The following is a 25990-nucleotide window of genomic DNA, read 5'->3' on the forward strand; positions in this document are numbered from 1 at the left end:
CATAGCTAATACTCTAGTGTAGTTCGCTACTGTATGTTAGCTATTGCGATAACCAGCTAAGTTTGCAATGCAACCTACCTATGCAACCTACATTATTGCTAGCTATAGCTATCCCAATGTAGATTAAAGTCAACATGTTGAAATGTAACATTGTGCTTAGTATTGGGGCCAAAAAGCTACATTTTGGTCTCATCAGACCAGACAATCCTGATCAAAATCCTTTTCAACTGGTTAATTCGTTTGGCCTTGTTGATTCCAAACGTATTCCTTTTAACAACGATAGAGCCCACTGTTCTGGGAAATTGTAATGCTTTAACAATTTTTTCTAGAACCTTCCCTAAATCTGTGACTCAAAACAATCTCGGACATGCACTGTGAAGCATGTAATAGCAAAATATAAACAGATGTGTGCCTTTATTAATAATTTCCAATTAACTGAATCTAAATATGAATCTAAATATGGTGTCATACCAGTGGGTTTGAATGCGTGTGTAGTGTGTACATGAGCTCAACACATGACCAGTCTGAGTCAGTCATTTTTAATAAATTGGCAAGAATCTATAGAAACAGGTTTTCTCTTCTTCATTATCGGGTGCTGTGCGTAGATCGACAGAAAACAATATATTCAATCAACTATACATTTAAGAAAAAGTCTAAAACCTAACAAAATATGCAGAAAGTGAAAGGTTTTAAATAATTTCCAAAGACACTAAACTACTTTTTAAGTTTTTTAAAGTTTTTATGTTATGAATAATATGAAATTCATAATGTTGGATGATTAAAACTCCAAAACCTTCTTGAGTAACTTTTGGTTGTTTTTATTTGTTGAAAGAATTTCTGTGCAAATCTGTCTGGTTTTATTAGTGTGTAGATTGTTGATACCATTATTTAATGCGATTTCTATATTTAATGTTAATAATTTGACCCTTACATTTTTTTACAATTTGGTCTATTACAGATTTTGAGAAATATTATTGCAAACCTGTGGAAACATGAACTGTAATATATATACTATTATAATGATAAACATTATGATATAATCTGATATTGACAAGTCTTAGACGTATCCAGTCTGCTCCAGGAGCTCATCCAGGTCCAGTCTACTGATGATATCAATCAACCCCTTGCTGATGCGAAAGGTGCGCTGGGGGTCAAAAGCACCTCTGTGGTGATCATGTTGGGTCACGTAGATCCTGTCCAAGACTTTGTCTGGCTGGAGGCTGATGATGATCCTGTCTATGTTGCTGTCGTCATTCTTTCCTGTATAGTTTTCACGGATGTAACCTAGAAGCTCATCAGCCTTCGGGGCACCCAGATTGCCCACCTCGTAGAATGGGAATCCCCGGTCCGGTAGCAGTTGGTCATTGTCGTGGAAGGGGTGAAAGCCAAATGCCTTTTTGTTGAGATTGCGCTCCGTCATAATATCTCCGTCATCATAAATTGTGACATAGTCGTTGGAGAACCAGTGAAGGAGATGAAGACCATGTCTGGGCCAGGGTCTACCAAACTCAGATGACGTGAGGTGTCTCATTTCGTTCAGCGTGTCCATGGGGGAAGGACGAGGAAGTGAGTATCCGGTCTTCTCCAGGAGCTCATCCAGATCCAGTCTACTGATGGTTTTAATCAACCCCTTGCTGATGCGAAAGGTGCGCTGGGGGTCAAAAGCACCACTGCGGTGATCATGTTGGGTCACGTAGATCCTGTCCAAGACTTTGTCTGGCTGGAGGCTGAAGATGATCCGGTCCTTGTTGCTGACATTATTTTTTTCTGTGTGGTTTTTGCTGACGTAATCCGGCAAATCCTCTGCCCCTGGAGCATCCAGATTGCCCAGCATGTAGAATGGGAGCAGTCGATTCGGTAGAAGTCGATACTTTGTGTCTGTGTTGTCAGTGAATTGCTGGCAGCCAAATGCTTTCTTATTGGGGTTGCGCTCTATTTCCACTTCACCATTGGTGACAATTTTAACATACTCGTTGGCGAACCAGTGAAGGAGTTGAAGCCCGTGTCTGGGCTGTGGTGTACCAAAGCCGGAGGTGCAAAGGTCATCCATTTCGTTCAGTGTCTCCATGGTTCAAATTCACCCTGTAAAAAAAGGGAAGGCAATGTGGAAAAGGTTGAAAGATGGAGACAGAAAAAGAGAGCAAGAGCGTTGGCTTGTCAAAACTATTTTTACTGCAGGAAATGTCTGGTCGCGTGAACATCGCTGTCGTTGTCTGTATACACAGCAGTCCCAGAGAAAATGGTCACTTCTCAAAACACAGACACACATTAACAACAGGTGTAGTTATGCCATCAATCTCATGGTCCCCATAATGTTCTGCCCATGTGTCTATAGCCTAGTCCGAGGAAGAAAAGCCACGGCAGCAGGAAAAACACAAGAACACACACTTGGTAGTTTATTAGCAGGTGGAATATGGCACAGCGAGAGTGTTGGTGTGTGTTGCCAGTACAAAACAAAAAGTAATGTGTTAGCACACACCTGATATCATGTAATAACAGTGAGATAACAACACTGTTGATTTAAAAGAAATAAAATCTGAGGAACCTGAAAAGACTTGATGTAGAATGAGAGTATGAAAAATCTTTTTGTGCTCAATAGGAAAACAACAAGTTGTGAAATGTGTGCCACCACTTTCCTGTGAACAACACAACATTATTTTGTGTCATCTTGGTCATGTGATCAGCAACATATTTTTTATAAACTTTATTAAATTTAATAAAAAATTACAAAACAGAGTGCAACCTCCTCACTAAATGAGGTAACATGGTCATTAAGAAATATACATTGTAAACTGACGAATATTTATATAAAATTGTTTAGGCAATGGAAAATCAAGTATTATTTGTGCCACTGCCCAGTGACTTAATGCAATGTTGATTTTTAAGGTGTGCTGTGAAGCATGTCAGAGCACAATATAAACAGATGTGTGCCTTTATTAATAATTTCCAGTTAACTGAATCTAAATATGAATCTAAATATGGTGTCATACCAATGGGTTTGAATGCGTGTGTAGTGTGTACATGAGCTCAACACATGACCTGTCTGAGTCAGTCATTTTCAATAAATTGGCAAGAATCTATAGATACGTGTTTTCTCTTCTTCATTATCGGGTGCTGTGCGTAGATCGACAGAAAACAATATATTCAATCAACTATACATTTAAGAAAAAGTCTAAAACCTAACAAAATATGCAGAAAGTGAAAGGTTTTAAATAATTTCCAAAGACACTACACCTTTTTAATTTTGTTAACATTTTTATGTTATAAATAATATGAAATTATAAATGTTGGATGATTCAAAACTCCAAAACCTTCTTAAAAAATTATAAATGTTGGATGATTCAAAACTCCAAAACCTTCTTAAGGGTACTTTTGGTTGTTTTTATTTGTTGAAAGAATTTCTGTGCAATTCTGTCTGGTTTTAGTAGTGTGTTTTGTGCGTGTTAAAACATATTAGAAACATTTTAAATCGGCTAAGTATGAGACAAAAAGATAAAATAATTGTCAAAATGGACAACTTTAATCTAGAAATACCCTTTTATTCATATTGCAACACTTTGTCATATAAAGCTTTTCTTTAAGCAGTTTGCATCTCCTTCATACAAAAATGTACATATACCATTATTTAATGCGATTTCTATATTTAATGTTAATAATTTAACCCTTATAATTTTAAACAATTTGGTCTATTACAGATTTTGAGAAATATTACTGCAAACCTGTGGAAACATGAACTGTAATATAAATACTATTATAATGATAAATATTATGATATAATCTGATATTGACAAGATCAGTAATGTATCGTATAAAAGAAATGCAACCCAATACAGAAAACATCTATCAAAGGATCAAAAGATCAGAATATAAAATGTCTATCAAAGATCAGAACAGAACACTGGACTATAAAGTAAATGATCAAATAGTTACGCAGAGGCACATTTGTATATCTTGAGCATGGGAAACATTTGTGGTCTATAGCTGTATGTCTCTATATAAGCCTTCATTACATTAAATGGTCTCAAACTCATAAATTATGTATGACCTCTGTGGCCCTACTCCCAACAGTGCTTTAGTTTGTACTTCTCATTTTAACTTAAAAATATAATTCCATCTCTAGTGTCGGTTTGACAAACTTGTGATTGGACCAAAGCAACGAGCTGCATACCCCAATTCATTTGGAGTAACATTAAGTGGAGTGCACAATTCATTGTGATGTGACCACACGCAGAAGTTTCAGATCCTCGGTCTCTTGGTCATAAAAATATCTGATTTCGCAGCCACAGTAAATACGCAGATTTTCGTTTTGAACACTGGAAATGAGGTGAAGGAGAATGTAGGTGCATGGGGTTGTCTTCTAAACCAGTCTTAGACGTATCCAGTCTGCTCCAGGAGCTCATCCAGGTCCAGTCTACTGATAATTTCAATCAACCCCTTGCTGATGCGAAAGGTGCGCTGGGGGTCAAAAGCACCACTGTGGTGATCATGTTGGGTCACGTAGATCTTGTCCAAGACTTTGTCCGGCTTGAGGCTGATGATGATCCTGTCTATGTTGCTGTCGTCATTCTTTCCTGTGTATTTTTCACGGACGTAATCTGGAAGCTTAACAGACCTGGGGCGATGCAGATTGCCCACCTCGTAGAATGGGAATCCCCAGTCTGGTAGCAGTTGGTCATTGTCGTAGAAGGGGTGAAAGCCAAACGCCTTTTTGTTGAGATTGCGCTTCGTCATAATATCTCCGTCATCATAAATTGTGACATAGTCGTTGGAGAACCAATGAAGGAGATGAAGACCGTGTCTGGGCCAGGGTCTACCAAAGCCGGAGGTACAAAGGTGATCCATTTCGTTCAGCGTCTCCATGGTTCAAATTCACCCTGTAAAAAAATGGAAGGCAATTTGGAAAAGGTTGAAAGATGGAGACAGAAAAAGACCATGAGTCACGTGAACATCGGACAGAAAAAGAGCATGAGCATGTCTGGTTGCGTGAACATCGCTGTTGTATCTTTACACATCATTCCCAGAGAAAATTGTCACTTCGCAAGACATAGACACACAATAACTACAGGTGTAGTTATGACTTCAACCTCATGGTCCTGCTGTGGCAGGACATCCAAGGTGTGCCTGCCCATACAAGACTAGGGGCATCTGGTAAACCAACTTCCAACACTTTTTGACCATAGAACCTAGGGACCTTATTTCACAAAGAGGCTTGTTGTTTATAATTTCACAATACCCTTCAATAGCTCCCTGATCATGTGACCTGGATGCCCGAAATCATTGTATTCTTTGAAGGGAACCACTCGCCCTGGTAATGTTTTCCGAGTACAGTACTGCTAGTTGGACTAGTAAACAAAGCAAACAGCATGTACAGATGGCAGCTCGCCTCTTTATCCACAGGAAGTTAGCTAGTTAACCTAACTGGCCAATCGTTTTCGCCTAGTAATTAGTTATAGACAATTACTAATGAGGTTATTCTAGGCAGCTAACATTGTCCTTGTTAGCAAGCTGACGTTATTAGAAGCTGGTAGTTGTAGTAAAACCTGCAAACAATGTCTGCAGGATAGATGTACAGTCAGTAACTATAGCCATGTCTGCTCTGTCTGTATAGCTAGCCACATTAACAACAATAGGGCAATTACCAACAACAGTGTGAGGTTTGCCAGATAGCTAGCGATTTAGCTAACTTCACTTACTTATTTAACAGCAGAATTGCCATTAAGTTTAATGCATTTTGCTCCATGACTTCCATCCATCTGCTTCATACACAAAATAAGTGTAGCCACTTCCTTATGTTGTCCAGCCTTAGCTCTTTGTTTGATACGTCAAACGCATCAATTCCTGTGTGCAGGATAACATTTCCTGCCACTGCGAGAGCTGACCACTTTTGCCACTGCGAGAGCCGACAACACAGAGGTTTTTCCGATGCAGGCCTGGATCCATCCGATATGGTAGGAATTTGTCCACGATCCAGATTAATAGAATAGCGAAGTGTTAACGCAAAAACAATTACGTACTTCAGCTTTAAGTCATTCCATCAGTGACATACAGGCTCCCCAGACTGATTCTTCGGATCAGAAAGCGGGCCGGCTTAGGGTCAGACATCTAACTAGCACCTTCATTGACGTGATTTGTGCATGTATGCACGTTCACAGGTTTGTGTGCTAACACGTTATCTACCAAGAACAAGGGACAGTGGCATGTCTCATCCAACAACGAGGGAGATCCGTCCGTGTATTGGTGTGGACCACAGACGCCCTAACTAGTCCGAGGAAGAAAAGCCACGGCAGCAGGAAAAACACAAGAACACACACTTGGTAGTTTATTAGCAGGTGGAATATGGCACAGCGAGAGTGTTGGTGTGTCTTGCCAGTACGAAACGAAAAGTAATGTGTTAGCACACACCTGATATCATGTAACAACGGTGAGATAACAACAAAAGAAACTAAACCTGAGGAACCTGAAAAGACTTGATGTAGAATGAGAGTATGTAAAATCATTTTGTGCTCAATAGGAAAACAACAAGTTGTGAAATGTGTGCCACCACTATCCTGTGAACAACACAACATTATTTTGTGTCATCTTGGTCATGTGATCAGCAAGTTATTTGGTCAAATAAATCAACATATTTTTTATAAAATATACAATTTTTAAGGTGTGTATAGACATACTGAAATTATACCATATACATTAGAATATGTTAATATAAACGTCTGAATAAAATACTTTTGTTGTCAAAACAATAATTCTCAGCATATGTCCCTACTTCAGATTAGTTTACAACTTCGGTTTGAAGTTTCTAGGTGATGTGGTCATAGACTGTATATATAATGGACGACGCCCTTTCGCTCTTTTCCATTGGTGAAAAATGAAGCCACCAGTGTCCTGATACGGCGCGGACATCTTGGACTTGCGTCTGCGCAGATAGCGATCTTGGGACCAGTTCTGCGCAGTAGTTATGCGCAGTAGCGAGAAGGAAGTAAAGCCGTAAAGCCGCGAAATCAACGGCGCCACCCCTGTGCCCCGCCCTCACTCTCCCTCGCAGAATGCGCATACCGTAATCAATCGCAAGTCCAAGTACAGTACAACCTTTGCTTGTTAAACCTAGACGATATGTTATAGCCTAACTTACATCATGTTTAACCTTAATTTAGAATAGGCCTAATACAAAAATATTTGGTAACTTATAGCTAACGATCACCTGCTAGCTATTAACATGGCTATTAACGAGGCTTGTTGTCTTTTAGCTAACGTTAGCTAGCCCATTACATTTATTTACTAATTAAATAGCTTATAAATGTAACTTACCGAAAAAAATTCAAAGATCGATTGGAAATGCCAGATCGGTTAGCACAATGTACTGCAGAACAACCCATTATGTCCGTGTGAAATTATATCAATTATAGAAATTTAGAGATTAAATGTAAAGTTCCAATCTCCTCAGTCCTCCGAAGATTCAGTGGCTCCTCGGCTCAGATAGCTGTCAATCACAGCTGTGAATCACGACGTCACACCACCGTTTTTAGAGCATTAAATAACTAACTAAAAACAAACTTATTTTAAAAACAAACTCTTGAATTTACATTAGCGTGATACAAACTACAGTAAATGACAGAAACCAGCTTCGGAAAAAATATATTTGAAGGGTAATTTAATTGTTTAGTTGATCTCGCGTCCCATTGAATAACATGGGGAGGGCGGGGTTTATGACCTATACTGGGACCACTCACCAGGGGGCGATCGAGACGTTTTGGCTTCACTTTTCAGGGCTTGTGCGGCACGCTTGGATGTGGTCAAGGAATTCAGAAGAAAAAACTTGATCATGCACTTTGTTGACGGTCCCTTACTATTTGCATTTGACTATATTTGCATTTGATTGTGCTCATGCTACCTACAAAGCGGCCAACAACCTGTAGTGACATTTTAAAACTCTAATCGGAATTGTGAAAACACGACCTCAGCAGTCTTGCAAACCTTTCCCATGAATAAACAGACAAACCCGAGGTCTTTGGATAACACTGTTTGCAAGCTATTGAGCTTTGTAAGCCCGAGTATCTGTCAAGTATCGAACAAAGATAGCTTCACAGATGCGTTTTACCAATCTTGAACTCCTAGTCGGAAACAAATAGTAATTCTGTTGGCCACCCTTTTTATGACTATATCATTATCCTGAAGACAGGTTTACAATTGTACATTCAAAAGAGGAACTTACCTACTTTTTAATCAACTTGCTTCAACGTTCGTAAAGTGGTAATAAGCTGGAATGAAGATGGTAATAGCCTGTTGAGACGGAGTTGTTTGTCAGCTCAGTACCAGTTACCACTCCCACAGGCAAATAGCTAAGCGTAGCTGTAGTTACCAAAAACACGAGTATATATAAAATTGACAATCATTGTTGAAGTGCTGAACATTCAGTTTTTCACCTTGCTTTTAGATTTTTACCGTTATTTACCAGGTAAGTATGATATGAACAGAGTCTTATTTGCATCAAAGACCTGCGAGCAATTAACTGTCTTGCTCTGGGAAATAACTAAATATGTTTTCTCTTCAGCTATTCGATCTAACGACCTTTGAGGTTGTCTCACTTGTCTGCACCCAGATGTTTTCCTGCCACAGTGGTAACAACTAAAACTTTCCCGTCAACATTTTGGTAGAACAGAAATAGGATCTCTAGTATTCCTTTCATCTTGTAACAAAGTGTCACATTACTAATAGATGCAACGTCAAATATGTTGAAAAGACAATTGATCAAATCATCGATTTAGACAACAATCAAGTATTTGACTGCACTATACCCTCTTTTTCCGAAGGAGGCTTTTATTTTGAAAGTAGACTGGAAAATATACGCACATAATGTCACCTGACCGCATTTCAGGAAGCTCTGATAGTTTGGAAATTCCTGGTTGAAAGAATTAGCGTGAAGAGCAGTTAAACTGCTTTGCAGTCTGTAACGAAAGTAATGTTAACAAACTCTGCCCGCGAACATGCATTGCCCAATCCTTATTGCCGTGGTTATTTGGTCCAGTTGTGTAGACTCGCAGAAAATCAGAGGGATTTCTTTATCGTGTAAGTCTGTCCCGATATGTAAACAATTCGTATGCGGTTGCTAAATTCGTCAACAAAGCGGTCTTAGAATGACGTTACAATACTCGCATTATTTAGTAGTCTTCCTACTGAAATTGCTGGCTGACTGAAATGTTTGACAATGTTAAAAATATTCTAAATAGCCTTTGTGCAAGTGTATTGATTGTCATGAATATACCAGTTAATAAATCACTAACCTCGTCCCAAGGCAATTGCTCACAGTGCGTATGATAAACCTGGTAAAAGTCACTCCATGGGCATGAAGGTACCGGTTATGTTTCGATTTCAGCGGCAGACATGGTTTTAAATGGAGCGTATTTCTGACGTTTGGAAACCGAAACACATTCCTTTGCATCCAGTTTAGGCGGAGCAAGACAGCTCCGGCTAGACTAGTTATGGACAATTTTCAGTTTCGATTATCAAACGTAAGAAATATGTTACATTTGGTTAAATTATCTAATAGCCAACAACACTAAATGAAATGCAATGTTTTTTCAATAGCTGGAGTATATGTATATTTTTTATTTGTATCATATTTTCTGTTATCACACTATCCAACACACACACACACTCCCTAGATGCTGTACAGCATTTACTGATTATCTCAGTCAACCCTGAGATTTGAACCGAAGCCCTTTGTTATGGGCCCCAATGCCTTGAGGCTGTCAACAAAGTATAGAAACAGTGTGAATGATTCATGGAGACACCTGGGGTTTATTTATTCCAACTAGCTAAACATTTAGTGATTCACCCAAACAGAAGCAAACAACGAAACAGGGAGGGACCAATATCATTTTGTTTTGTCCAGTACAAAAATGTTTGAAGAAACGTTCAGTCCTTTTGCTTCTGTTTGTCTGATAGTTTTGAATTTAAAAGGTTGTGGTAGCTTTTTCAGTCTAAGATTGTAATAAAGTAAATAACTGTGCTCATTAGACCCAAAATGTCCATCACCACCAAGCTTAATTAAGTAGAAATACCTTGTGACTGATTATAGGTGAGTTTTCATACTTTTGGTCCTGACCCCTAGTTTAGGAAGCCCTGGACTAAACCATTGCTAGACAAACAGATTGTATAATCAAGACTGGCAACATTTAACACAAATGACTTTTACTGACCCCCGTCTCCCTTTTAACAGATAAGAGGTTTTACCGGGAAAGAAAGTCCTTCCTGTGTATCGACGGGTCCAAATTGATCCCTTTTGACCAGGTGAATGATGACTATTGTGACTGTGCGGATGGATCGGATGAACCAGGTAAATAGGCTCCAGTTACAGAGAGGATGAACCAGGTAAATAGGCTCCAGGTACAGAGAGGATGAACCAGGTAAATAGGTTCCAGGTACAGAGAGGTTAAACCAGGTAAATAGGTACATTTGTTAAAGGTTTTACAAAAGTTTGTGTATCGTGTCTCGGTGGACTTTCACAGTCAGACGTGTGTCTCAGTCAGATTAGAGCGCAGACCTGAGGAACTATGCTACAAACCAACACATATCTAATAAAATGTCCTGCCTTGAACAATAAACAAATTAGGGTGTTCTGGCGGAACTCTGAGGTCCAGCTGCCAACAGAGTGAAAATGTTAGTGTGTTAGAGAACAGGCTTGGAAGAGGGTTGTTAAGAGGTGAATGTGATTTACCTATTATCTGCGACCCATTCAATTTTACGGATCTGGCCCTGCAAATTCGGCTCGGTGCCAGAAAAGAGCATGTTTGTGTGACTTGGCACGATGCTGCCACCTTAAGAATGGTTATGGTAGGGCATGTATGCTTATATTAATGTACTTACATGTCGCTTTGTTATTTTATTTTTTAAATAACCTCAGTTGAATGGTAAAAGTTTCAATCACCAATCTAAAGGCAAAAATGTCGGCGGGAATTATATGAGAGTGTGAAAAACATGTCCAACTTGTTCATATCTTACCTGTCCTCATTGGAAGATGAACTGCTATTGTTCTTGACCTGACATTACCCTGCTGGATTCATGCACTCTTCTTTGATTCTGCTGTGCGGATATGCAGTATTTAGGGAATCATTTCGTAAGTCATCAGACATTTAAAATTGTCCACACAAAAACGGGCCCAAATAAAAGTCTAATGTCTCCAATGCCAATTCAAGTCCCCAGAGGTCACCAAAAAGAGATGTTTGTTCATGAATTACCCATTACTAGTAGCCAAATTCTGCTCTAACTTCCACCACAATAACCACTCAATACACGCCGCAGAATGCATTGAGAATAAAACAGGCTTTTTAACACTGCAAGCAGGGACAGTGAGGAAAATTCGCTGATCGCTTTTGCCCAGTTTTAGCTGGAGGAATAAAACATAGTGGAGTGAACATGTGTTATGGATGTTTATTTTATTTTTTTGCTGTATTATAACCAAGGTCACGGTAATCATTAACATTAGTCATCAGAGACTTAACTTTGACCCCTCTAGGCACTGCAGCCTGTCCTGACGGCCGGTTCTATTGCACCAATCTTGGCTACCGGCCTCACTACATCCCGTCGTCACGTGTCAACGACGCCATTTGCGGTAAGGTTTTCCTCATTATCCCCGGCTAGTTTACGGTGCAGCGCTGAAGTTTCCTGCCCCTTTTTCACATGTATTTTTTAAAATTATTTGACAGATTTGCTTCACCTTGCCAGCACCTGGTATTTGATCGAACAACCTTTCCGATAGCTAGGCCGATACTCTAACCGCTAACCGGCTGCAACAGCACTTTACCATGGCGTTGTACATTTGTGGGCTCGACTAAATGCATGTTGAAGTCATTTCCTTTGTCAACGATAGAAAATATCTGTCCGGACCCCATGAATGAGGGCTGATCCTGATCAGATACTTCAGGGCGAGGAGCAACCACCAAATTGTGTTGTGCAAATGTTAAGTACATGGTTTAAGGAGCGGGGGCGAAGTGTAGCTGTTAAAAGTAATTCTTCTGTTTCCTCGAGGAGTGTTCTTGACGCTGTCAGTTCTGATCCCCAAGCGGGCTGTTTACTGTAGACTGGGGACCTGGATGTGAGTGAGCGCCAAGTACGCCAAGGCGGCCGCGCTCCTTTCTCCTCTTTGTCTGAGAACACGTTTTGAACGCTGCCGAGGATTGACGCCCTTAGACGTCGTTAAACCCACTGTCACTCCCTCTCGTTGGAGGAGCACTGCGAGATGAAGAGGCCTAACATGGCAAAACGCTCTTCCCCTTTTAGCACCTAGCTCCATTCCCCGTGTTCTGTCGTCATCATTATTTCCAACCCCCCACCCCCATCCACGGCACAGGAAGCCCGCCACTAGAAATCCTTTAATTAGATCTCTTTTGTACCGACCCCCTCCCTTTTTTTCTCTGAGTTGCCGATTTAAAAAAAACAAAAAAAAAAACTGAACGCCTCCTCCCCGTCACAGGCCTTCTTTCCGTCTTGACAGGCTGCAGCGGCAGGAGGTGGGGGGAGAGCGGAAGGGAGGAGGGGAGGGAGCCTGAGTCTGGCAGATTTTTTCCCGCCTACCCTTCTCCCTTTCTCTCTCTCTCCTCTCTTTCTCCTTGATTCTTGTCTTTTCACCAGCTTGCCGTGGAAGGAGCGTTTGTGTTCTCCTCCCCAATGCTCGGTGAGAGATTTTAACGGTGCGTTGCGCCAGGCTCCGCCAGGCTCCGCCCCTCTGCACCTCAGCCAATGGGGCACAGGCATAACTGACACATATCCCACTGTGCCGGCTGTCATGGCCCTGGTCGATACCTTGAAGGTTTAAGGCTGCTGTGGCTCCTAAGTCGTTTTTTGAAGATGGAGAACAGTACAGGCATCTGAGCTTTCACATTTTTAGGACTTAAATGGCTATTTCAATTAGCAGGAAGCACCGAATGGCCATTTCAATTAACAGTGGCCATTTTTTATTAAATGGCTATTTCAATTAGCAGCCTTGAGATTGTTCAGTTATGGCACTCTCTGTCTTCCTTTAAGTTTCCTAAGTGTTTTGATGTGGTGCGCCGCACCTCGTGTCATACCATGCGTTCTGCTCTTCTTCCTTCCAGATTGCTGCGATGCGTCCGATGAGTACAACAGTCACACGGCCTGTCAGAACACATGCAGGTCAGTCGGGCCGGGAGACCATTTGTCCGAAAGGGAAGTCCTCTAGTCCAGGAGTAGGCAGAAGTCCTAAGGAGCCACGTTCTTGCTTGTTTACTTCCCCTCTGGCACTTATCGATCTGTCGAGGCTCAGATTGCTCACTCCAGTTTTTTTCTAGGTCCAACCCTAGATCAGTTGCTCTTCTGAAGGAAGTTAGGAAGTGCGTCAGCCATTGGAGATCAGAGCCACAGATTTCTTGTCCTTGCTTTTAACCGGTCAGTGTTTCAGATGTGGTTATGAGGACTTCATCTAAGGTCTTGAGAGGTTTACTGTTCCCAACCAATGTTGTTTCATTGTGTCATGGTCGTTTGCAGGATTTCCACTTCAGTTCCCGTTACCATTTAAATAAAATATATTTAATGACAGTCTTTAATATTTCGGTGTTCAGATAGGGGTTCCCAATTCAGACCTTTGGTCACAAAGTACTCTCCAATCAGACCATCTCTGAAAATAATCTGTTCATAAAAGTCCATAAAAGTCCAAGTGGAGAGGAAGACATCATCCGAATTCCGTTAGCTATGTAAAAAACCGCCCTCAGAGGGCTACCTCAGAAAACTCACCCAGCTCAGGATACCTGGCAAATTGAACATTAGGCTGTACTTCTGTGGCAAAATTCAGTTCAGGTGTAACAGTAACTGGACACAGGCTAGGAACATAGGAACTGCACTGCCTTAGAGTAGAGGATCACAAGTCCCATGGACCCACGTGGCAGTGGACCGTGCTGTACCGAATGTGTCCACCAGGGGGCAGGCTCTCGCCGTGATAGAAACCTGCCCGCTGTATTGACATGATCGGATTCCTCCAGCAATCCTTTCCTTTTAATGTAGCCTCAGTGCATAATGGATACCGGTCTTTGACTGTGAACGCGCATTCTCGTCACCATCCTAATGTGTTCACAGTAAACGCGCTACTTTGCCGGATTGACCGGAATGCATCGTTAATTCTTTGTCAAAAAATAACCTCTCTGTTAAATCAAGATGTCTGACGTTTACCTCTGGGCTGGAGATGAGGTCTTGTCTCGAACTTGTTCTGGGAAATATTATGGGCTGTGTAACGTTAACCACACAGGGTATCGGCTGTATTGTATGTATCTATTATTTAGTTAATGGTGGAATCATCCAAAATGACACATTACACAAAATGTAAGCACACCCCCTGAAATGAAATGCCTAAGTCGTTGCCAACCTTATTTTCAGCACTTTGCTTAACCTCCCCTGGCAAAAATAGCAGCATTGAGCCTTTTTCTATTATTTGTTTTTATGAGATTACAAAACACACTGGAAGGGAACTTAGACCATTCTTACAAGAGGAGTCTTTCCACATCCTTGAAATCCTTCAGTCTGTGCTCAGGGACATCCCCTTTTAAATCAAACCATAGGGCTTTCATTGGGATTCAAGTCCGAAGACTGAGATCACCATTGCCATGTTGATTCTGTGGTAGATCTGTGTGGATTTTGACGTGCTCTGTGTTACCAGGTCTTGGGCCAAAACTCGCCCCATGACGTCCACGATCCGATATCATATTCTACAGCAGGTTATTTTTGGCCTGTGCGTTCTCCTTTCGATTCCACGATCACCACTGGTGTGCCTGGCTACAACCCAATTCTCTTGTTCCGTTTACATGTACATTTTGATTTGGACACAGCGGTCACATCCAACAGTGCGCGTTTCGGCCACCTCTTTCGTCATCATTAGGAGAACCGTGGCTATCGACTCATATGAATAGATTATTTTGCATATTTGTTATGTTTTATTTCAGAGTACACTTTTCTTAATTGTTCCTGCGGTTCCCACCAGCGCTTAACAGTGAATAATAAACTGAATGGAAAAACAAAAATTTAAATACAATAACTTTAGTCCCGTAATGATTTGTCATTACGGGACTAAGCAACCAAACCGTAGTTCTTCATTCATACCTTTAGGGTTTTCTATTTACAAAGAAGTCCTTTTGGAACTGTTATTTTCCTCCTCTGAACCGGCTTGTGTCCAGCTGGGTTTGAGTGTCTGGCCCTAGGGGACTTCTCATCGCAAGCACCAATGTTGCTCTTGTGCTCTGAACTGCGAGTTTTAAATGATCTTTTTTCGTCCTTGCCAACATGATAGTAGCCACATGGGAACTTCAATGAATTGACTTCAAGGAAATTCTGCCTCTGACTTGCATTTTCTTTCCGGCATGAGGATGAAGGAAAACCATTGCCGTGATCTTAGCATTATAATGTACAGTGGTGACGCAAAAAACTACCGGAGGGAAAGACATGCTAATGGTCAAATATGAATCTGCTCTTACCAGGCTGTCCTATAGGTTTTCAGACATGTTTCGAGAGCAAATTGGGTGATTTTCCAGAAAGGTGTTTTTTTTTTAGACAACACATGCCAACGCTTTTTAACAGAAGATTTAACCGCCTGAGAGAGATGTGAAAAAGTGAACAGAAAAAAGTGAGGCCTAAACGTACAGTTCTCCAGCAAAGTCTCATCACAACCCTTGCTTACAAAACCACTGCATATAATGGTGGCTGTTCATCAAACTCACCATCGCTATCACGTCGTCTCAACTCGGAGCAACTGGCTGTGAGGACGACTGTCTGGCAGAAGACGGATGATAACTAGAGCAAATGGACAAAATTGTTTCTATCAATTTTCTTGCGATACCCAGATTCCAAATAAAAATGAAGCAGTCTCCTTACTGGATTGTGAGACTGATAATATTTAACCTGGAATTAGTGTGCAGTTTGAGATATTCCAGTTTCTTTTTTTATTAGAAAAACGTCCAGAGAGACATTAAATCCATTATTTGGAAGCAGAAAACCCCTTTAGGTCTGAATGTGGAACTATGGTTTGGTTGTTTTATGGGAACAACAGGTGCCCAATCACCGAAGTCTTTGTTATTCAAAACTATTTCTATTTCATTATGTTTTTCCTTTCAGTTTATTATTCACTCTAAAGCTCTGGTGGAGAACAGTGGACCAATTATCTAAAGTGTAGTCAGAATGGATTCAAATAACAATCGTAAAGCATAATGAAATTCTGAAACCATCTATAAATATGAGTCGATGTCTGTTGTTCTCCAAACACTGGCGAAGACTGTTGCTGAAACACGCCCTTTGGATTTGACCGCTGCTGCCAAATGAATGGATGTTAAAATGTAAACAGAAAATGTTTGCGAGTGCGGGTTTTTCCCTCCTCCAGAGTCGGCCAGTGGCATCTCCGTAAGCAGGGCTGCTGAGAGACAGTGGGTTTTCTCTGTAATGATGGCCGCCTTGCCTTTCTTCCAGGAATCTAGGACAGAGGGAGCGAGCGGAGGTGAAGAGTCAGATGAGGGCCCTGGATCAGGGGCTCAGACTCAAGCAGCAGCTGATCGAGGAGGGGGTTCTGACATGGCGGGACAAGCAGGTTCATAATAACAGCAGCAGCATATCAGCCGTAGTTGCATTCCTACTGTGCTAGTACAACAGTAGTAGTAGTGGTAGTAGTAGAACACGTAGTACTATAACAATAATTGTATTACTAGTGCAACAGTAGTAATAGTGGAGTACTGGAAGTAGAACAGTAATAGTTGTAGTAATATAATAGTAGTTGTAGTACAGTTGTTTTTGTAGTAGTAGTATAACTGCTTGTAGTAATTTAACATTAGTCCTGTTTGCAAGAACAGTATGACTGTAGTCCTAATGGAACAGTAATAGTATAACAGTAGTAGTAGTGTTAGAGTCGTAGTATAACAGTAGTAGTAATAGTGTTAGGTTCATAGTATAACAGAGGTAGTAGTGTTAGAGTCGTAGTATATCAGTAGTAGTAGTAGTGTTAGTTGTAGTATAACAGTAGTAGTAGTAGTAGTGTTAGTGTCGTAGTATAACAGTAGTACTATTAATAACTGTACTAGCATAATAGTAGTAGTATTTCAATGTCTCACTGACAAATAATGAATACCAGAATGTCATGTGTGGTTATGGCTTCCATTTGAACTAGAAGCTAACCAGATGCATTTACACGTAACTGCTGCCGCAGAATAATAAACACTGACGTGCTTGTTAATGCCAGCAGTACTACTCCTACTGACACTATTACTAGTAGTACTGCTCCTACTGACACTACTACTAGTAGTACTGCTCCTACTGACACTACTACTAGTAGTACTGCTCCTACTGACCCTACTACTAGTAGTACTGCTCCTACTGACCCTACTACTAGTAGTACTACTCTCACTGACACTACTACTAGTAGTACTGCTCCTACTGACCCTACTACTAGTAGTACTACTCTCACTGACACTACTACTAGTAGTACTGCTCCTTCTGATACTACTACTAGTACTTGTCCTACTGATACTGCTACTACTACTAGTACTTTTCCTACAGATACTACTAGTACTTCTACTGATACTACTACTTCTACTACTAGTATTTCTCCTACTGATAATACTACTTCTACTACTACTGCTACTGCTAGTACTACTACTCCTTTTAGTAGCACCTCTCTGTCCAGGCAAACACACAGTCTGTGCGCACGTCAAAGACACAAATACATACGCACAACGACGCAAGCAGACACACATGCGCGCGCGCGCACACACCTCTGATGGCCAGCCGATAGGCTTCTTTACCAAGGGCACCTGGGGCCCTTTTGTCCGATATTTTGGGTCTGTGTTCCTTCCTGTGTGCAGGTGATTGACAGATCCAGGCTGAGGGCTGGTACCGCCCCCTGGCCCCACTGTAGACGGGGGTCCTCAGTTCTGAATGTGTCTGTGTTCATATGGCCGTGTGCCTCGGGGTGGGGGGGGGCATAACCTCACACAGTGACTCTAAGGCAACTCATCCTGCGAGTCACATGTCAGAAGGACGCCGGCATTGTGTCTGTCACGTATCTGGGTTGACAAGCTAACGTTTCCTCATCGTTAGCCGGATATGTATTTACAACCCAAGCAGCTAAATTGACGGGTCACTTAACATGTAGCCAGACACAATGCTCTTCCTAATTATTGGCAGAGTGTGCCGATCCATTACTGTAGGATCTCAGCTTTGGTTTTGGGACATTTGGCTACATGATGGTTACACTATGTAGAAACAATGAAACGATTGTGTTGCAAACAGAGCCGGCAGCACGGGGGGGGGGGGGGGGGTGGGGGGGGGGCATTGGTGGTAATTGCCCCCCAGAGAGAGTGCTTTGCCCCCACAAAATAATTTGGGTAAGATGGTTCCCAATACTGTGCTTAACTAATTACCGTTGGAAATGTAGCTCTCTTGCCTTCATCTGCAAATGTGATTTAATGCGCTTTATTACGTGATGTGATCACCAAGCTACAAAGAATGTGTAACTACTGCAGTTACTGAAAGCTTTCGGTTTTGATTGACAGCTGGGCATTTTGCTTTTACATAGCCTTAGGAATCCATGCGTGCAAAAATTATTTACCCTCCGTCTGTCGTGCTGAAGTCACTATTCTGCATTGTTAAGTAGGATAAACGTGTCCGCCCATCGAAATCAAATGCCCCGTCCAACATGTTTGTTCTAGAGTGGGGTCTGGCTGCAGATGGTACTTCGCCATCTTAGCGTGTTAGGCTAATTGTTCAGGCTTTCATATGCTAACGCAGGAGCCACTTTTACATTATGCTGTCCAATAATCTAACTTTTAGTCTTGTGTTGCCAGTGGTTGCTAGCCGCGTGAGTAGGTCAGTTGTTGCTGTCGTAGGCTAGGCGCTAAGCTTTAAATTCTGTTGTTGAAAGGCCCTTTTTTTACCCAGAGAGTGCTGCACATTAGTGCAACTATGCTCCTGCTAACTCAAAATGGACTCCATAAATCACTCTGGCTGCTGAACGTGGATAAGCAAGTAGCATGCCCCAGAAAACTAGTCATCCTTATTCAAACCGCCGCACGAGAATCCATCATTGCATTATGGGAAACTCTCAGAGGGGAGATTGGAAGGCTATATTGACAGATACACACACACACACACACGTTTTTTTTTTCTTCCCCCCATTAATTGTACTATTACAGAGAGTAATGATGGGCTCCGCTTCTCTGTCATCCGGTGTCATTTTGGTGCCATGGCTCCAGTGCTGCCTGATGCTGGTGATTTAAATAGCCCATTGTGTAGTCCTCTCTTCTTCCACACCGGGCCACTCCTGCCAGTCCCAGTGAATACACAAACAAAGGAGGGTGACTGAAAAGGAGGCTGAAGACTTGTGATTAGTCATTGGATAAAGCACGGCCCCTCTCTCTGAATCAATCATATGCTATTTAAACAGTTGTACATTCACACTGACTCGGTCACTGCTATACATTTTGTGCCCATTCTTTTCGTTTTGTTACAGCAATAAAATTAAAATAACCCACAAAAGGTGTTCACCCTTGACTGTGAAGTTTGCCCTGCATATAATACTCAGATTTAATTTCATGCCGTAGTCGTGACGTCTTGTGAGTTGCCGTTTCTTTTAGGTTGCCAGGTGCTTTAAAGTGTTTCACGGTATTCGGCTATATTGATATCTCCACCGCTGCCATTTTGTTCACTCCCCCCAGGCTCAGCTTCGAGACCTGCAGCGTGTCCTTGACGACCTACAGACCCAACTGGACGATCTCCGGAAGGAGGATGCCAGGAGGAAGAAGGAGGTGGACGCGCTCAGAGAGCTGGAGATAGGCGCACTGGAAACAGAGGAGAACAGTACGTGTCATGACACCCAATTAGTACGGTGACAGGGCTACCCAGTCAGGGGTCGGGTTTTAGATGTAAGGTAATAGTATTCGTTTTGCGGTCAAGGGGTCGGGGATAAGGTCATCGTTAGAATCAGACAGGGTCGGGTAGGGTTTGGTTGGGTAACAGGGCTGTGCTGTGAATTTACTTTAACTCTGAAGGGCAGCAGTTACAGTGACATTGGATAGTAGCGGGTTTGGATGTCACATTGGATGGTCACATTTAGCGGGTTTGGATGACATATTGGATGGTCACAGTTAGCGGGTTTGGATGTCATATTGGATGGTCACATTTAGCGGGTTTGGATGACATATTGGATGGTCACATTTAGCGGGTTTGGATGTCACATTGGATGGTCACATTTAGCGGGTTTGGATGACATATTGGATAGTCACATTTAGCGGGTTTGGATGACATATTGGATGGTCACAGTTAGCGGGTTTGGATGACATATTGGATAGTCACAGTTAGCGGGTTTGGATGACATATTGGATAGTCACAGTTAGCGGGTTTGGATGACATATTGGATAGTCACAGTTAGCAGGTTTGGATGACATATTGGATAGTCACAGTTAGCGGGTTTGGATGTCACATTGGATAGTCACAGTTAGCAGGTTTGGATGTCATATTTAATAGTCACAGTTAGCGGTTAGGATAAATTGCGTGGTCACAGTTAAGGCAGTGGCTTTAAAACAGTTTCTCTGTGAATCATAGGAAAACATTTTCCTCAGAGTGCTGAATGTAACTACGTGCCACCTCCTTCCTGTTTGTCCCCTCTGAGAAAAACACAATCAACAAGTTCATTCTGACTCACAGGGATAATTCCCTTATTACAGTTTGCTGAGTGGGGAATGCATTTGCTGCTTTTGTGGGTTGAGGCAGTTTGGATTGGTTGGTGACATTTCTGATTTACACTCCCTGTGCAAGGACTCCAAATCCATTATATTGGGGCTAAGCAAAGGTTTGGATATTGAAATTGGATCAAAATTGACCCTGTGTTTAGCTTGCATAATTAATCGCCTCTGATTCATTGGCAAAGTGGAGGACAGAGAGCCAAGAAATTCCAAATGAATTTGTCACTCATTTCATCAAACATTCCCATTGTTTAATCTCCTTCCTCATCTCCCCTGTCACCCAGTCTTAATGGAGACATCATTTAACAGCCATTTTAGCTGTGTTTTAATTTACATCTGTCCTTCTCCGCATCCCAAAGCTCCAAGATTGATTAGCTGTCAGTACCCATCTTGCCGCCTCCGGTAAAAAGTTTTGGATCGGGGCGGTGGAAAGGTCACTTGACTTTGGTGTCGCCGCCGAGCTCCAATCCATCAGCCCCCCGTGGCGCCAGCTGACCTTTGTCGGGGCCCTTTTTAATGACACGTTAATGACACGCGTGTGGGCGTCGCTCGGCCATGTTCCGAGGGCGCACAGACTCCCCCTTGATTCTTTCCTTTTCTTTTTTTCGTTCCGTTCCATTACAGTTTGTCCACGGCACGTCGCGCCCCGTCCCTTTTCATTTCCCTTGCGCCACCACACAAATACGCCACGCCACCATCGGTCTTCCGCCCTGTCCGGGACCCCCCTGACCACTGTTTTGGTTGACTTGACGGCCCCCAAGGCGTAGGCAGCCTAGACGTCCAGACAGACACCTGGCCTCCTGATTACATATTGATTAATGCGGGACTTAAACCCAATAAGCGTCATTAATCTGCCAGCGTGATAAATCATCGGCACTTTATGAATCCCGGGTGGGCCTTTAACATTGTTGTTTGGTGTCGCAAGCTGGTGAGGGAGATTCTGATCTACATCTAACTCCCCCCAATTGAAAGAAGACCCGCTAACTCAGCGAATGGAGGGATGTGTAATAATCTGTATTTAAAAAAAATTATATATATTTATTCATTACTTTTTTTTAACCTGAACTGGATATTCAGTGTGATCTGCTTATTTTATTGGCCAGGCTACTTTTCTACTCGGTGGAGTGTTGTTGAATGCCATTTCTGATTGGCTAGAAGGTCAATGTCAAAATAGCCATCTGCTGATTCCATGTTTACAGGTGCCTGCATGTAATATTGTGAAACATCTGCTTGTTTTCTGCATGTAGATTTGTGTGACCTACGACATAGTCGATGCTAGGCAACGCCATAAGACCTGAATCAACAAACTGCATACATACGTAAAGGCTCCTTAACTCTGCTTACTTTTTGCTCTTTTCTCTTAACTGAAACAACAAAATGTATTCATTAACATAAATGAATTAATAATACTTTAAATAAATTGTTGCTTTAAGTCTTCATATTGTTCACCCCTGATCGGTGGTCTTTTAGTCTCTTTAGCATGCAGAAGAGAACAACCGAAACACTGGAATTCCCAGCATCCATCTAATAGTCAGTTTGAGTGTTTCCAAGTCATGGGCCAAGCTAAATCCTCCACAGGGTAACAAAGAGTGAGATTGATGAGAATGAATGAAAATGTTCAATATAAACGGACGTTTCCCTTTAATATTGCACTGACTCTTCATCCCCTCTGCTTTGTCTGTCTTTTTAATTACTGTACGTGTCAATATGGGGGCACAGGTGGGAAATACCGGTGGAGGGTTAAGCAGACTTTATGGCTCCCATATTGCGTACGGGATGCTTGTTCCCAGGCAAAATGGAGGATTTCTCCTTTGATTACTGTCACAGTTGATCAAGCCAGCCTCCTGGGGTTCCTACGTAGTTATTGTGGATTTTTTTCAAGGGCCGATTTATTGGTGCCCTCAAAGGAAATTACAAAGCAACATTGTCTGAGAGGCTAATGCCTCCAGGGTTTAACATAGATAAAAAGAAAGAGCAGTACTTGGGAGCTGTGTCTGTGTGTGTGTGTGTCTGTGTGGGTCTCTGTGTGTGTGTCTGTAGGTCTCTCTATGTCTCTGTGTGTGTGTGTGTGTGTGTAATCGGTGGTAATGACTTCCGTGTTTGAGGTCTACTGTTTCTCATTTGAAATGCAACGGGCCGTTCTAGATTCAGAGTGCTGCTCTTTAGGAATGACTGCGCCGTTTTCATGCACCACACTCCTGTCGCCTCATCGTGAAGTGTGACGTGTGTTAGCCGTCTTCCATAATCGTCGACTAACCTTGAAACATCTTTGAATAGTTCCTGGCCTTCTAAAGTTCCTTTCAGGGCCTAATACGCGCACGGTACCCCTACAAACCATCATAGACGCACGCTACCGCGTGAGATTGTGTCCGAGTGGATTAGCATTCGCTCGCATTAACTCCAGCGTAGTCTATTAGTGGCCTTAGACCTCTGTCTCAAATCGCGCTAATTTTACTTTGCAGGGGGGGGGGCGTTGCACACTGTTTCGACGGAGTGCGGACAGCACGTAACCAAGTTAACTCACAATATATTCATTAGCGAGGCTGTATCCAATGGCATTTCCGACTCTTGATGTAAAGCACGCTGGGAGATTTGCGGTTATGCCTTCCTTGTCTAAGGACTGGGCGGGGGCAGTGATTGCGTGCGTTGTATGCATTGAAAATCCTTTGCAAAGTCATGCCAGGGCGTTGGGTTCATGTGGGGGTCAGAGCCCCTCCCCCCCGCAACTCATAACAACGTTTGTTCAAAACCTGCCGCTTAAACGGTGCATATAGACAGACCCTGGATGCCAGTGACACGGTCTCGTTTGCAAACCTTCTCTCTGAGCTCGGAGTGGAAGGGTGTCATGTTCCCCCGTGTGCCGTAACATACTGTACATGGGGCTTAGGGTCGCTCAGAGTTCACAGGGTTCACTCTGGGTTCAGGGGTTCACTCATGGGTAATCCAGCGGCTGACCTGATTTCTACTCACAAGGCTCTGCAGGCTGCATGTTTTCCGGAGGTCCTGTTTGGCCCTTCTATGAACCCAGCAGTACTTGGTCTTAAAAGCATGTCAGGACACCCGGTAGCAAGACATTCGCATTCTGTTATGGGGATAACTGGAATATTATATTAAATGAGAAACGAGACAGAAATGAAGGGAATTCGCATCGGCGCATCACTCTACTGGGTGAGCAACAAGCAGTGCCGTTTGTTTCGTATCCAAACCTTCTCAGAAAGCCTAATTCCCAATCTCAGAGAGGGTACTCTGCCGCATTCCTAAAAGAAATTTGACAAGATTTTTTACCTGAGCACTAAGACTCATCCAATTCCACGACCATTTCATATGAAAACGAGCTTTGCTTTAACATTTTCCAGATGAGGCTTGGGGCCGTCTTGGCCCCTGCGTCCGGTACACATATACTGCTGCAGCACAGGTTCAAATCTGTCTCTTTCTGCAGACGTTTTCGTAGAGGGAAGTGGACACACTCTCTTAACATATTCTTATAGTCCCCCCCGATAAAGTAACCAACTGTTGGGACAGAAAAAGTAGTGTGGATTGAAAAAGTTAATAAGTGTGAAAGACAAACAGAGTGGCTGTATGTCTAGCTGATAATCTGATTGGCTACCTCACCGCAGATTGAGGAACTGTGTAGTCTAAACTGGATAAAAAGAAGAAAGTGCATTATGAAACTAAGATAAATCGGGCAAAGCACAATGGGAGAAAAAAAACCTTGCTGTACTTTAAATGAAATAATGGGCAGAAAGACCAATCTGCAACTGTCTTTCATTGAAGCAGATGGCTCATTCATCACAAACCCTTATGATGTAGCCAACTATCGTAATGACCATTTCGCTGATAAAGTGGACAGACTTTGGCAAGACATGCCAACAAAAAAAGCTGACCCTTTGTGTACAATGCATAGAAAGCCCCTCTGAAAAGATAGCAATGTCAGTTGAAATTTTTAGAGTTTGTGTATGAAACACATGAATGTTGTCTATGAACAATGACAAACCACCTGGAATTGATGACGTAGATGGGAAGGGTCCGTGGGTCCGGGCGGGCCAGTTGTTTCCCAGTGCAGCTGCCGGGAGTTTGAAACTCCCGGGCAATTTATCGTTGTCCGCTGAGGGCAGGTCTGGCTTTTCTCGTTGCGCTCCATTGAGGCCTTGTAGTAGTTTGGGCGCCAGCAAACTTAACCTCGGCTGCCAGGGAATGCTGCTCTCCTCCAGCGCGTGTTGGCAAACGGTTCACAGAGCAGTGTGATAAGAAGCCAAGTGGCTTGGCGAGATATGAGGACGCATGTCTCGATGTTTGACTCTCTCGAGCCTCATTTGCTGAGTTCCTGAGGACCCCAAAATGGGAAATCGACCATAACTAAATTGGCATGTAGAAATTGGGCGACCAAAAGTACCAAGGATGTTGACAAAACACGATTATCCGTCTTATCTGCCTCAACCTATGCTGAAATCTGGATTGTATTCCAGAGGGTGCGGAAGGCGGGTGGTTTCACGTCCGACCCGGCTGATCTACAACCGCTGTGATGCACCGGCGGCACCCCCGAGGTGACGGACGACGTCTTTTAAAGACACCGCCTTGGGTGTGAGCTGCGGCTGCAGGCCCACCGGCTACGGTTGGTATATGGCCACGCGTTTCATTTCGTGAGCAGGTCCAGCCGCTGTCACAGCACCATCAGGGACCCGTTAAAGGCAGAGTACAGCAACAAGGTCAAGGGGTTCACTTCATGAATAGCTCCAAAAGCTCGACGCTAGACCATCAGTTGTCCCGGCAGAGCAATGGAACACAAGGCTGGCGTTATTGCACTCTGGGAGGCTGTGCGAATACCCGCCCAGTGAAATGTGTTTTTGGTGTGTTTACAGAACATATGGGATGAGTGTATACCGGCCTGCTTGGTGATGGCCAGGGAGGCGTTAGCTCAGCTTCGGTGCTCTGGGTGTCTGCCTGTTGCAGCTTGTAATTAAACCTCTTTTGTTGAAAGTGGAATTGAGTGGCAAACTTGAATGTAGCGGACTTTACTTTTTGTATTCTTCACATTACTCTCATTTTAAATGTAGGTTGTACCCTGTTAAATGTTATGTATTATGCAATGATCTAGTGTATGTTTTTTCTGAGAACCTGGGAAGATTAGCTGCGGCTTTAGCAGTAGCTAATTTAGATCCCAATAAAACCTTCCTATACACTGTTTGAATTACAACAGACCACCATTGCTACTGCAGTATACTGTGTGTATTACATTGTAACGGGAACAATATCGAGCACAGCGGACCTAC

General features: G+C 42.6%; 2 protein-coding genes across 7 annotated transcripts in view; one reads left to right on the forward strand and one right to left on the reverse strand.

Annotated features, from left to right (window-relative positions):
- Positions 1-841: 841 nt before the first annotated feature.
- Positions 842-9548, reverse strand: LOC106024207. 4 transcript variants are annotated; one of them, XM_029117396.2, is made up of 4 exons: positions 9279-9548; positions 8214-8277; positions 4775-4874; positions 842-1463 (listed from the first exon to the last, which is right to left on the reverse strand). In XM_029117396.2, the coding sequence occupies exons 3-4, from the start codon at positions 4858-4860 to the stop codon at positions 1058-1060; spliced, it is 492 nt and encodes a 163-aa protein (XP_028973229.1). In that variant the 5' UTR covers positions 4861-4874; positions 8214-8277; positions 9279-9548; the 3' UTR covers positions 842-1057. The 4 variants fall into 4 exon arrangements, with proteins under 4 accessions (XP_028973229.1, XP_034146606.1, XP_028973230.1 ...); XM_034290715.1 differs by lacking the exon at positions 842-1463 and having other exon boundaries at positions 3519-4874; positions 9279-9394; XM_029117397.2 differs by lacking the exon at positions 842-1463 and having other exon boundaries at positions 3519-4874; positions 8210-8277; positions 9279-9394.
- Positions 8293-25990, forward strand: part of LOC105020787 (glucosidase 2 subunit beta) — a 110817-nt gene continuing 93119 nt past the window's right edge. Inside the window, exons 1-6 of one of the 3 annotated variants that reach the window (XM_034290713.1) lie at positions 8293-9063; positions 10217-10333; positions 11513-11608; positions 13092-13149; positions 16459-16576; positions 19695-19836. In XM_034290713.1, coding sequence (XP_034146604.1) covers positions 8982-9063; positions 10217-10333; positions 11513-11608; positions 13092-13149; positions 16459-16576; positions 19695-19836 — 613 coding nt within the window. In that variant the 5' untranslated portion in view covers positions 8293-8981. The remainder of the gene's footprint in view (positions 9064-10216; positions 10334-11512; positions 11609-13091; positions 13150-16458; positions 16577-19694; positions 19837-25990) is intronic. The other 2 variants (XM_034290712.1, XM_034290714.1) reach the window with 2 other exon arrangements.

Source organism: Esox lucius, chromosome 24, assembly GCF_011004845.1.
Source record: "Esox lucius isolate fEsoLuc1 chromosome 24, fEsoLuc1.pri, whole genome shotgun sequence".
NCBI classification, from domain to species: domain Eukaryota; kingdom Metazoa; phylum Chordata; class Actinopteri; order Esociformes; family Esocidae; genus Esox; species Esox lucius.

Excerpts from the sequence above, each read along its gene's own strand:
- LOC106024207 (XM_029117396.2), bottom strand. The coding sequence starts at position 4,860 with ATGGAGACGCTGAACGAAATGGATCACCTTTGTACCTCCGGCTTTGGT. Across the intron at positions 1,464-4,774 it reads GGTCTTCATCTCCTTCATTG|GTTCTCCAACGACTATGTCA; the intron begins GTTCTCCAACGA and ends TCTCCTTCACTG.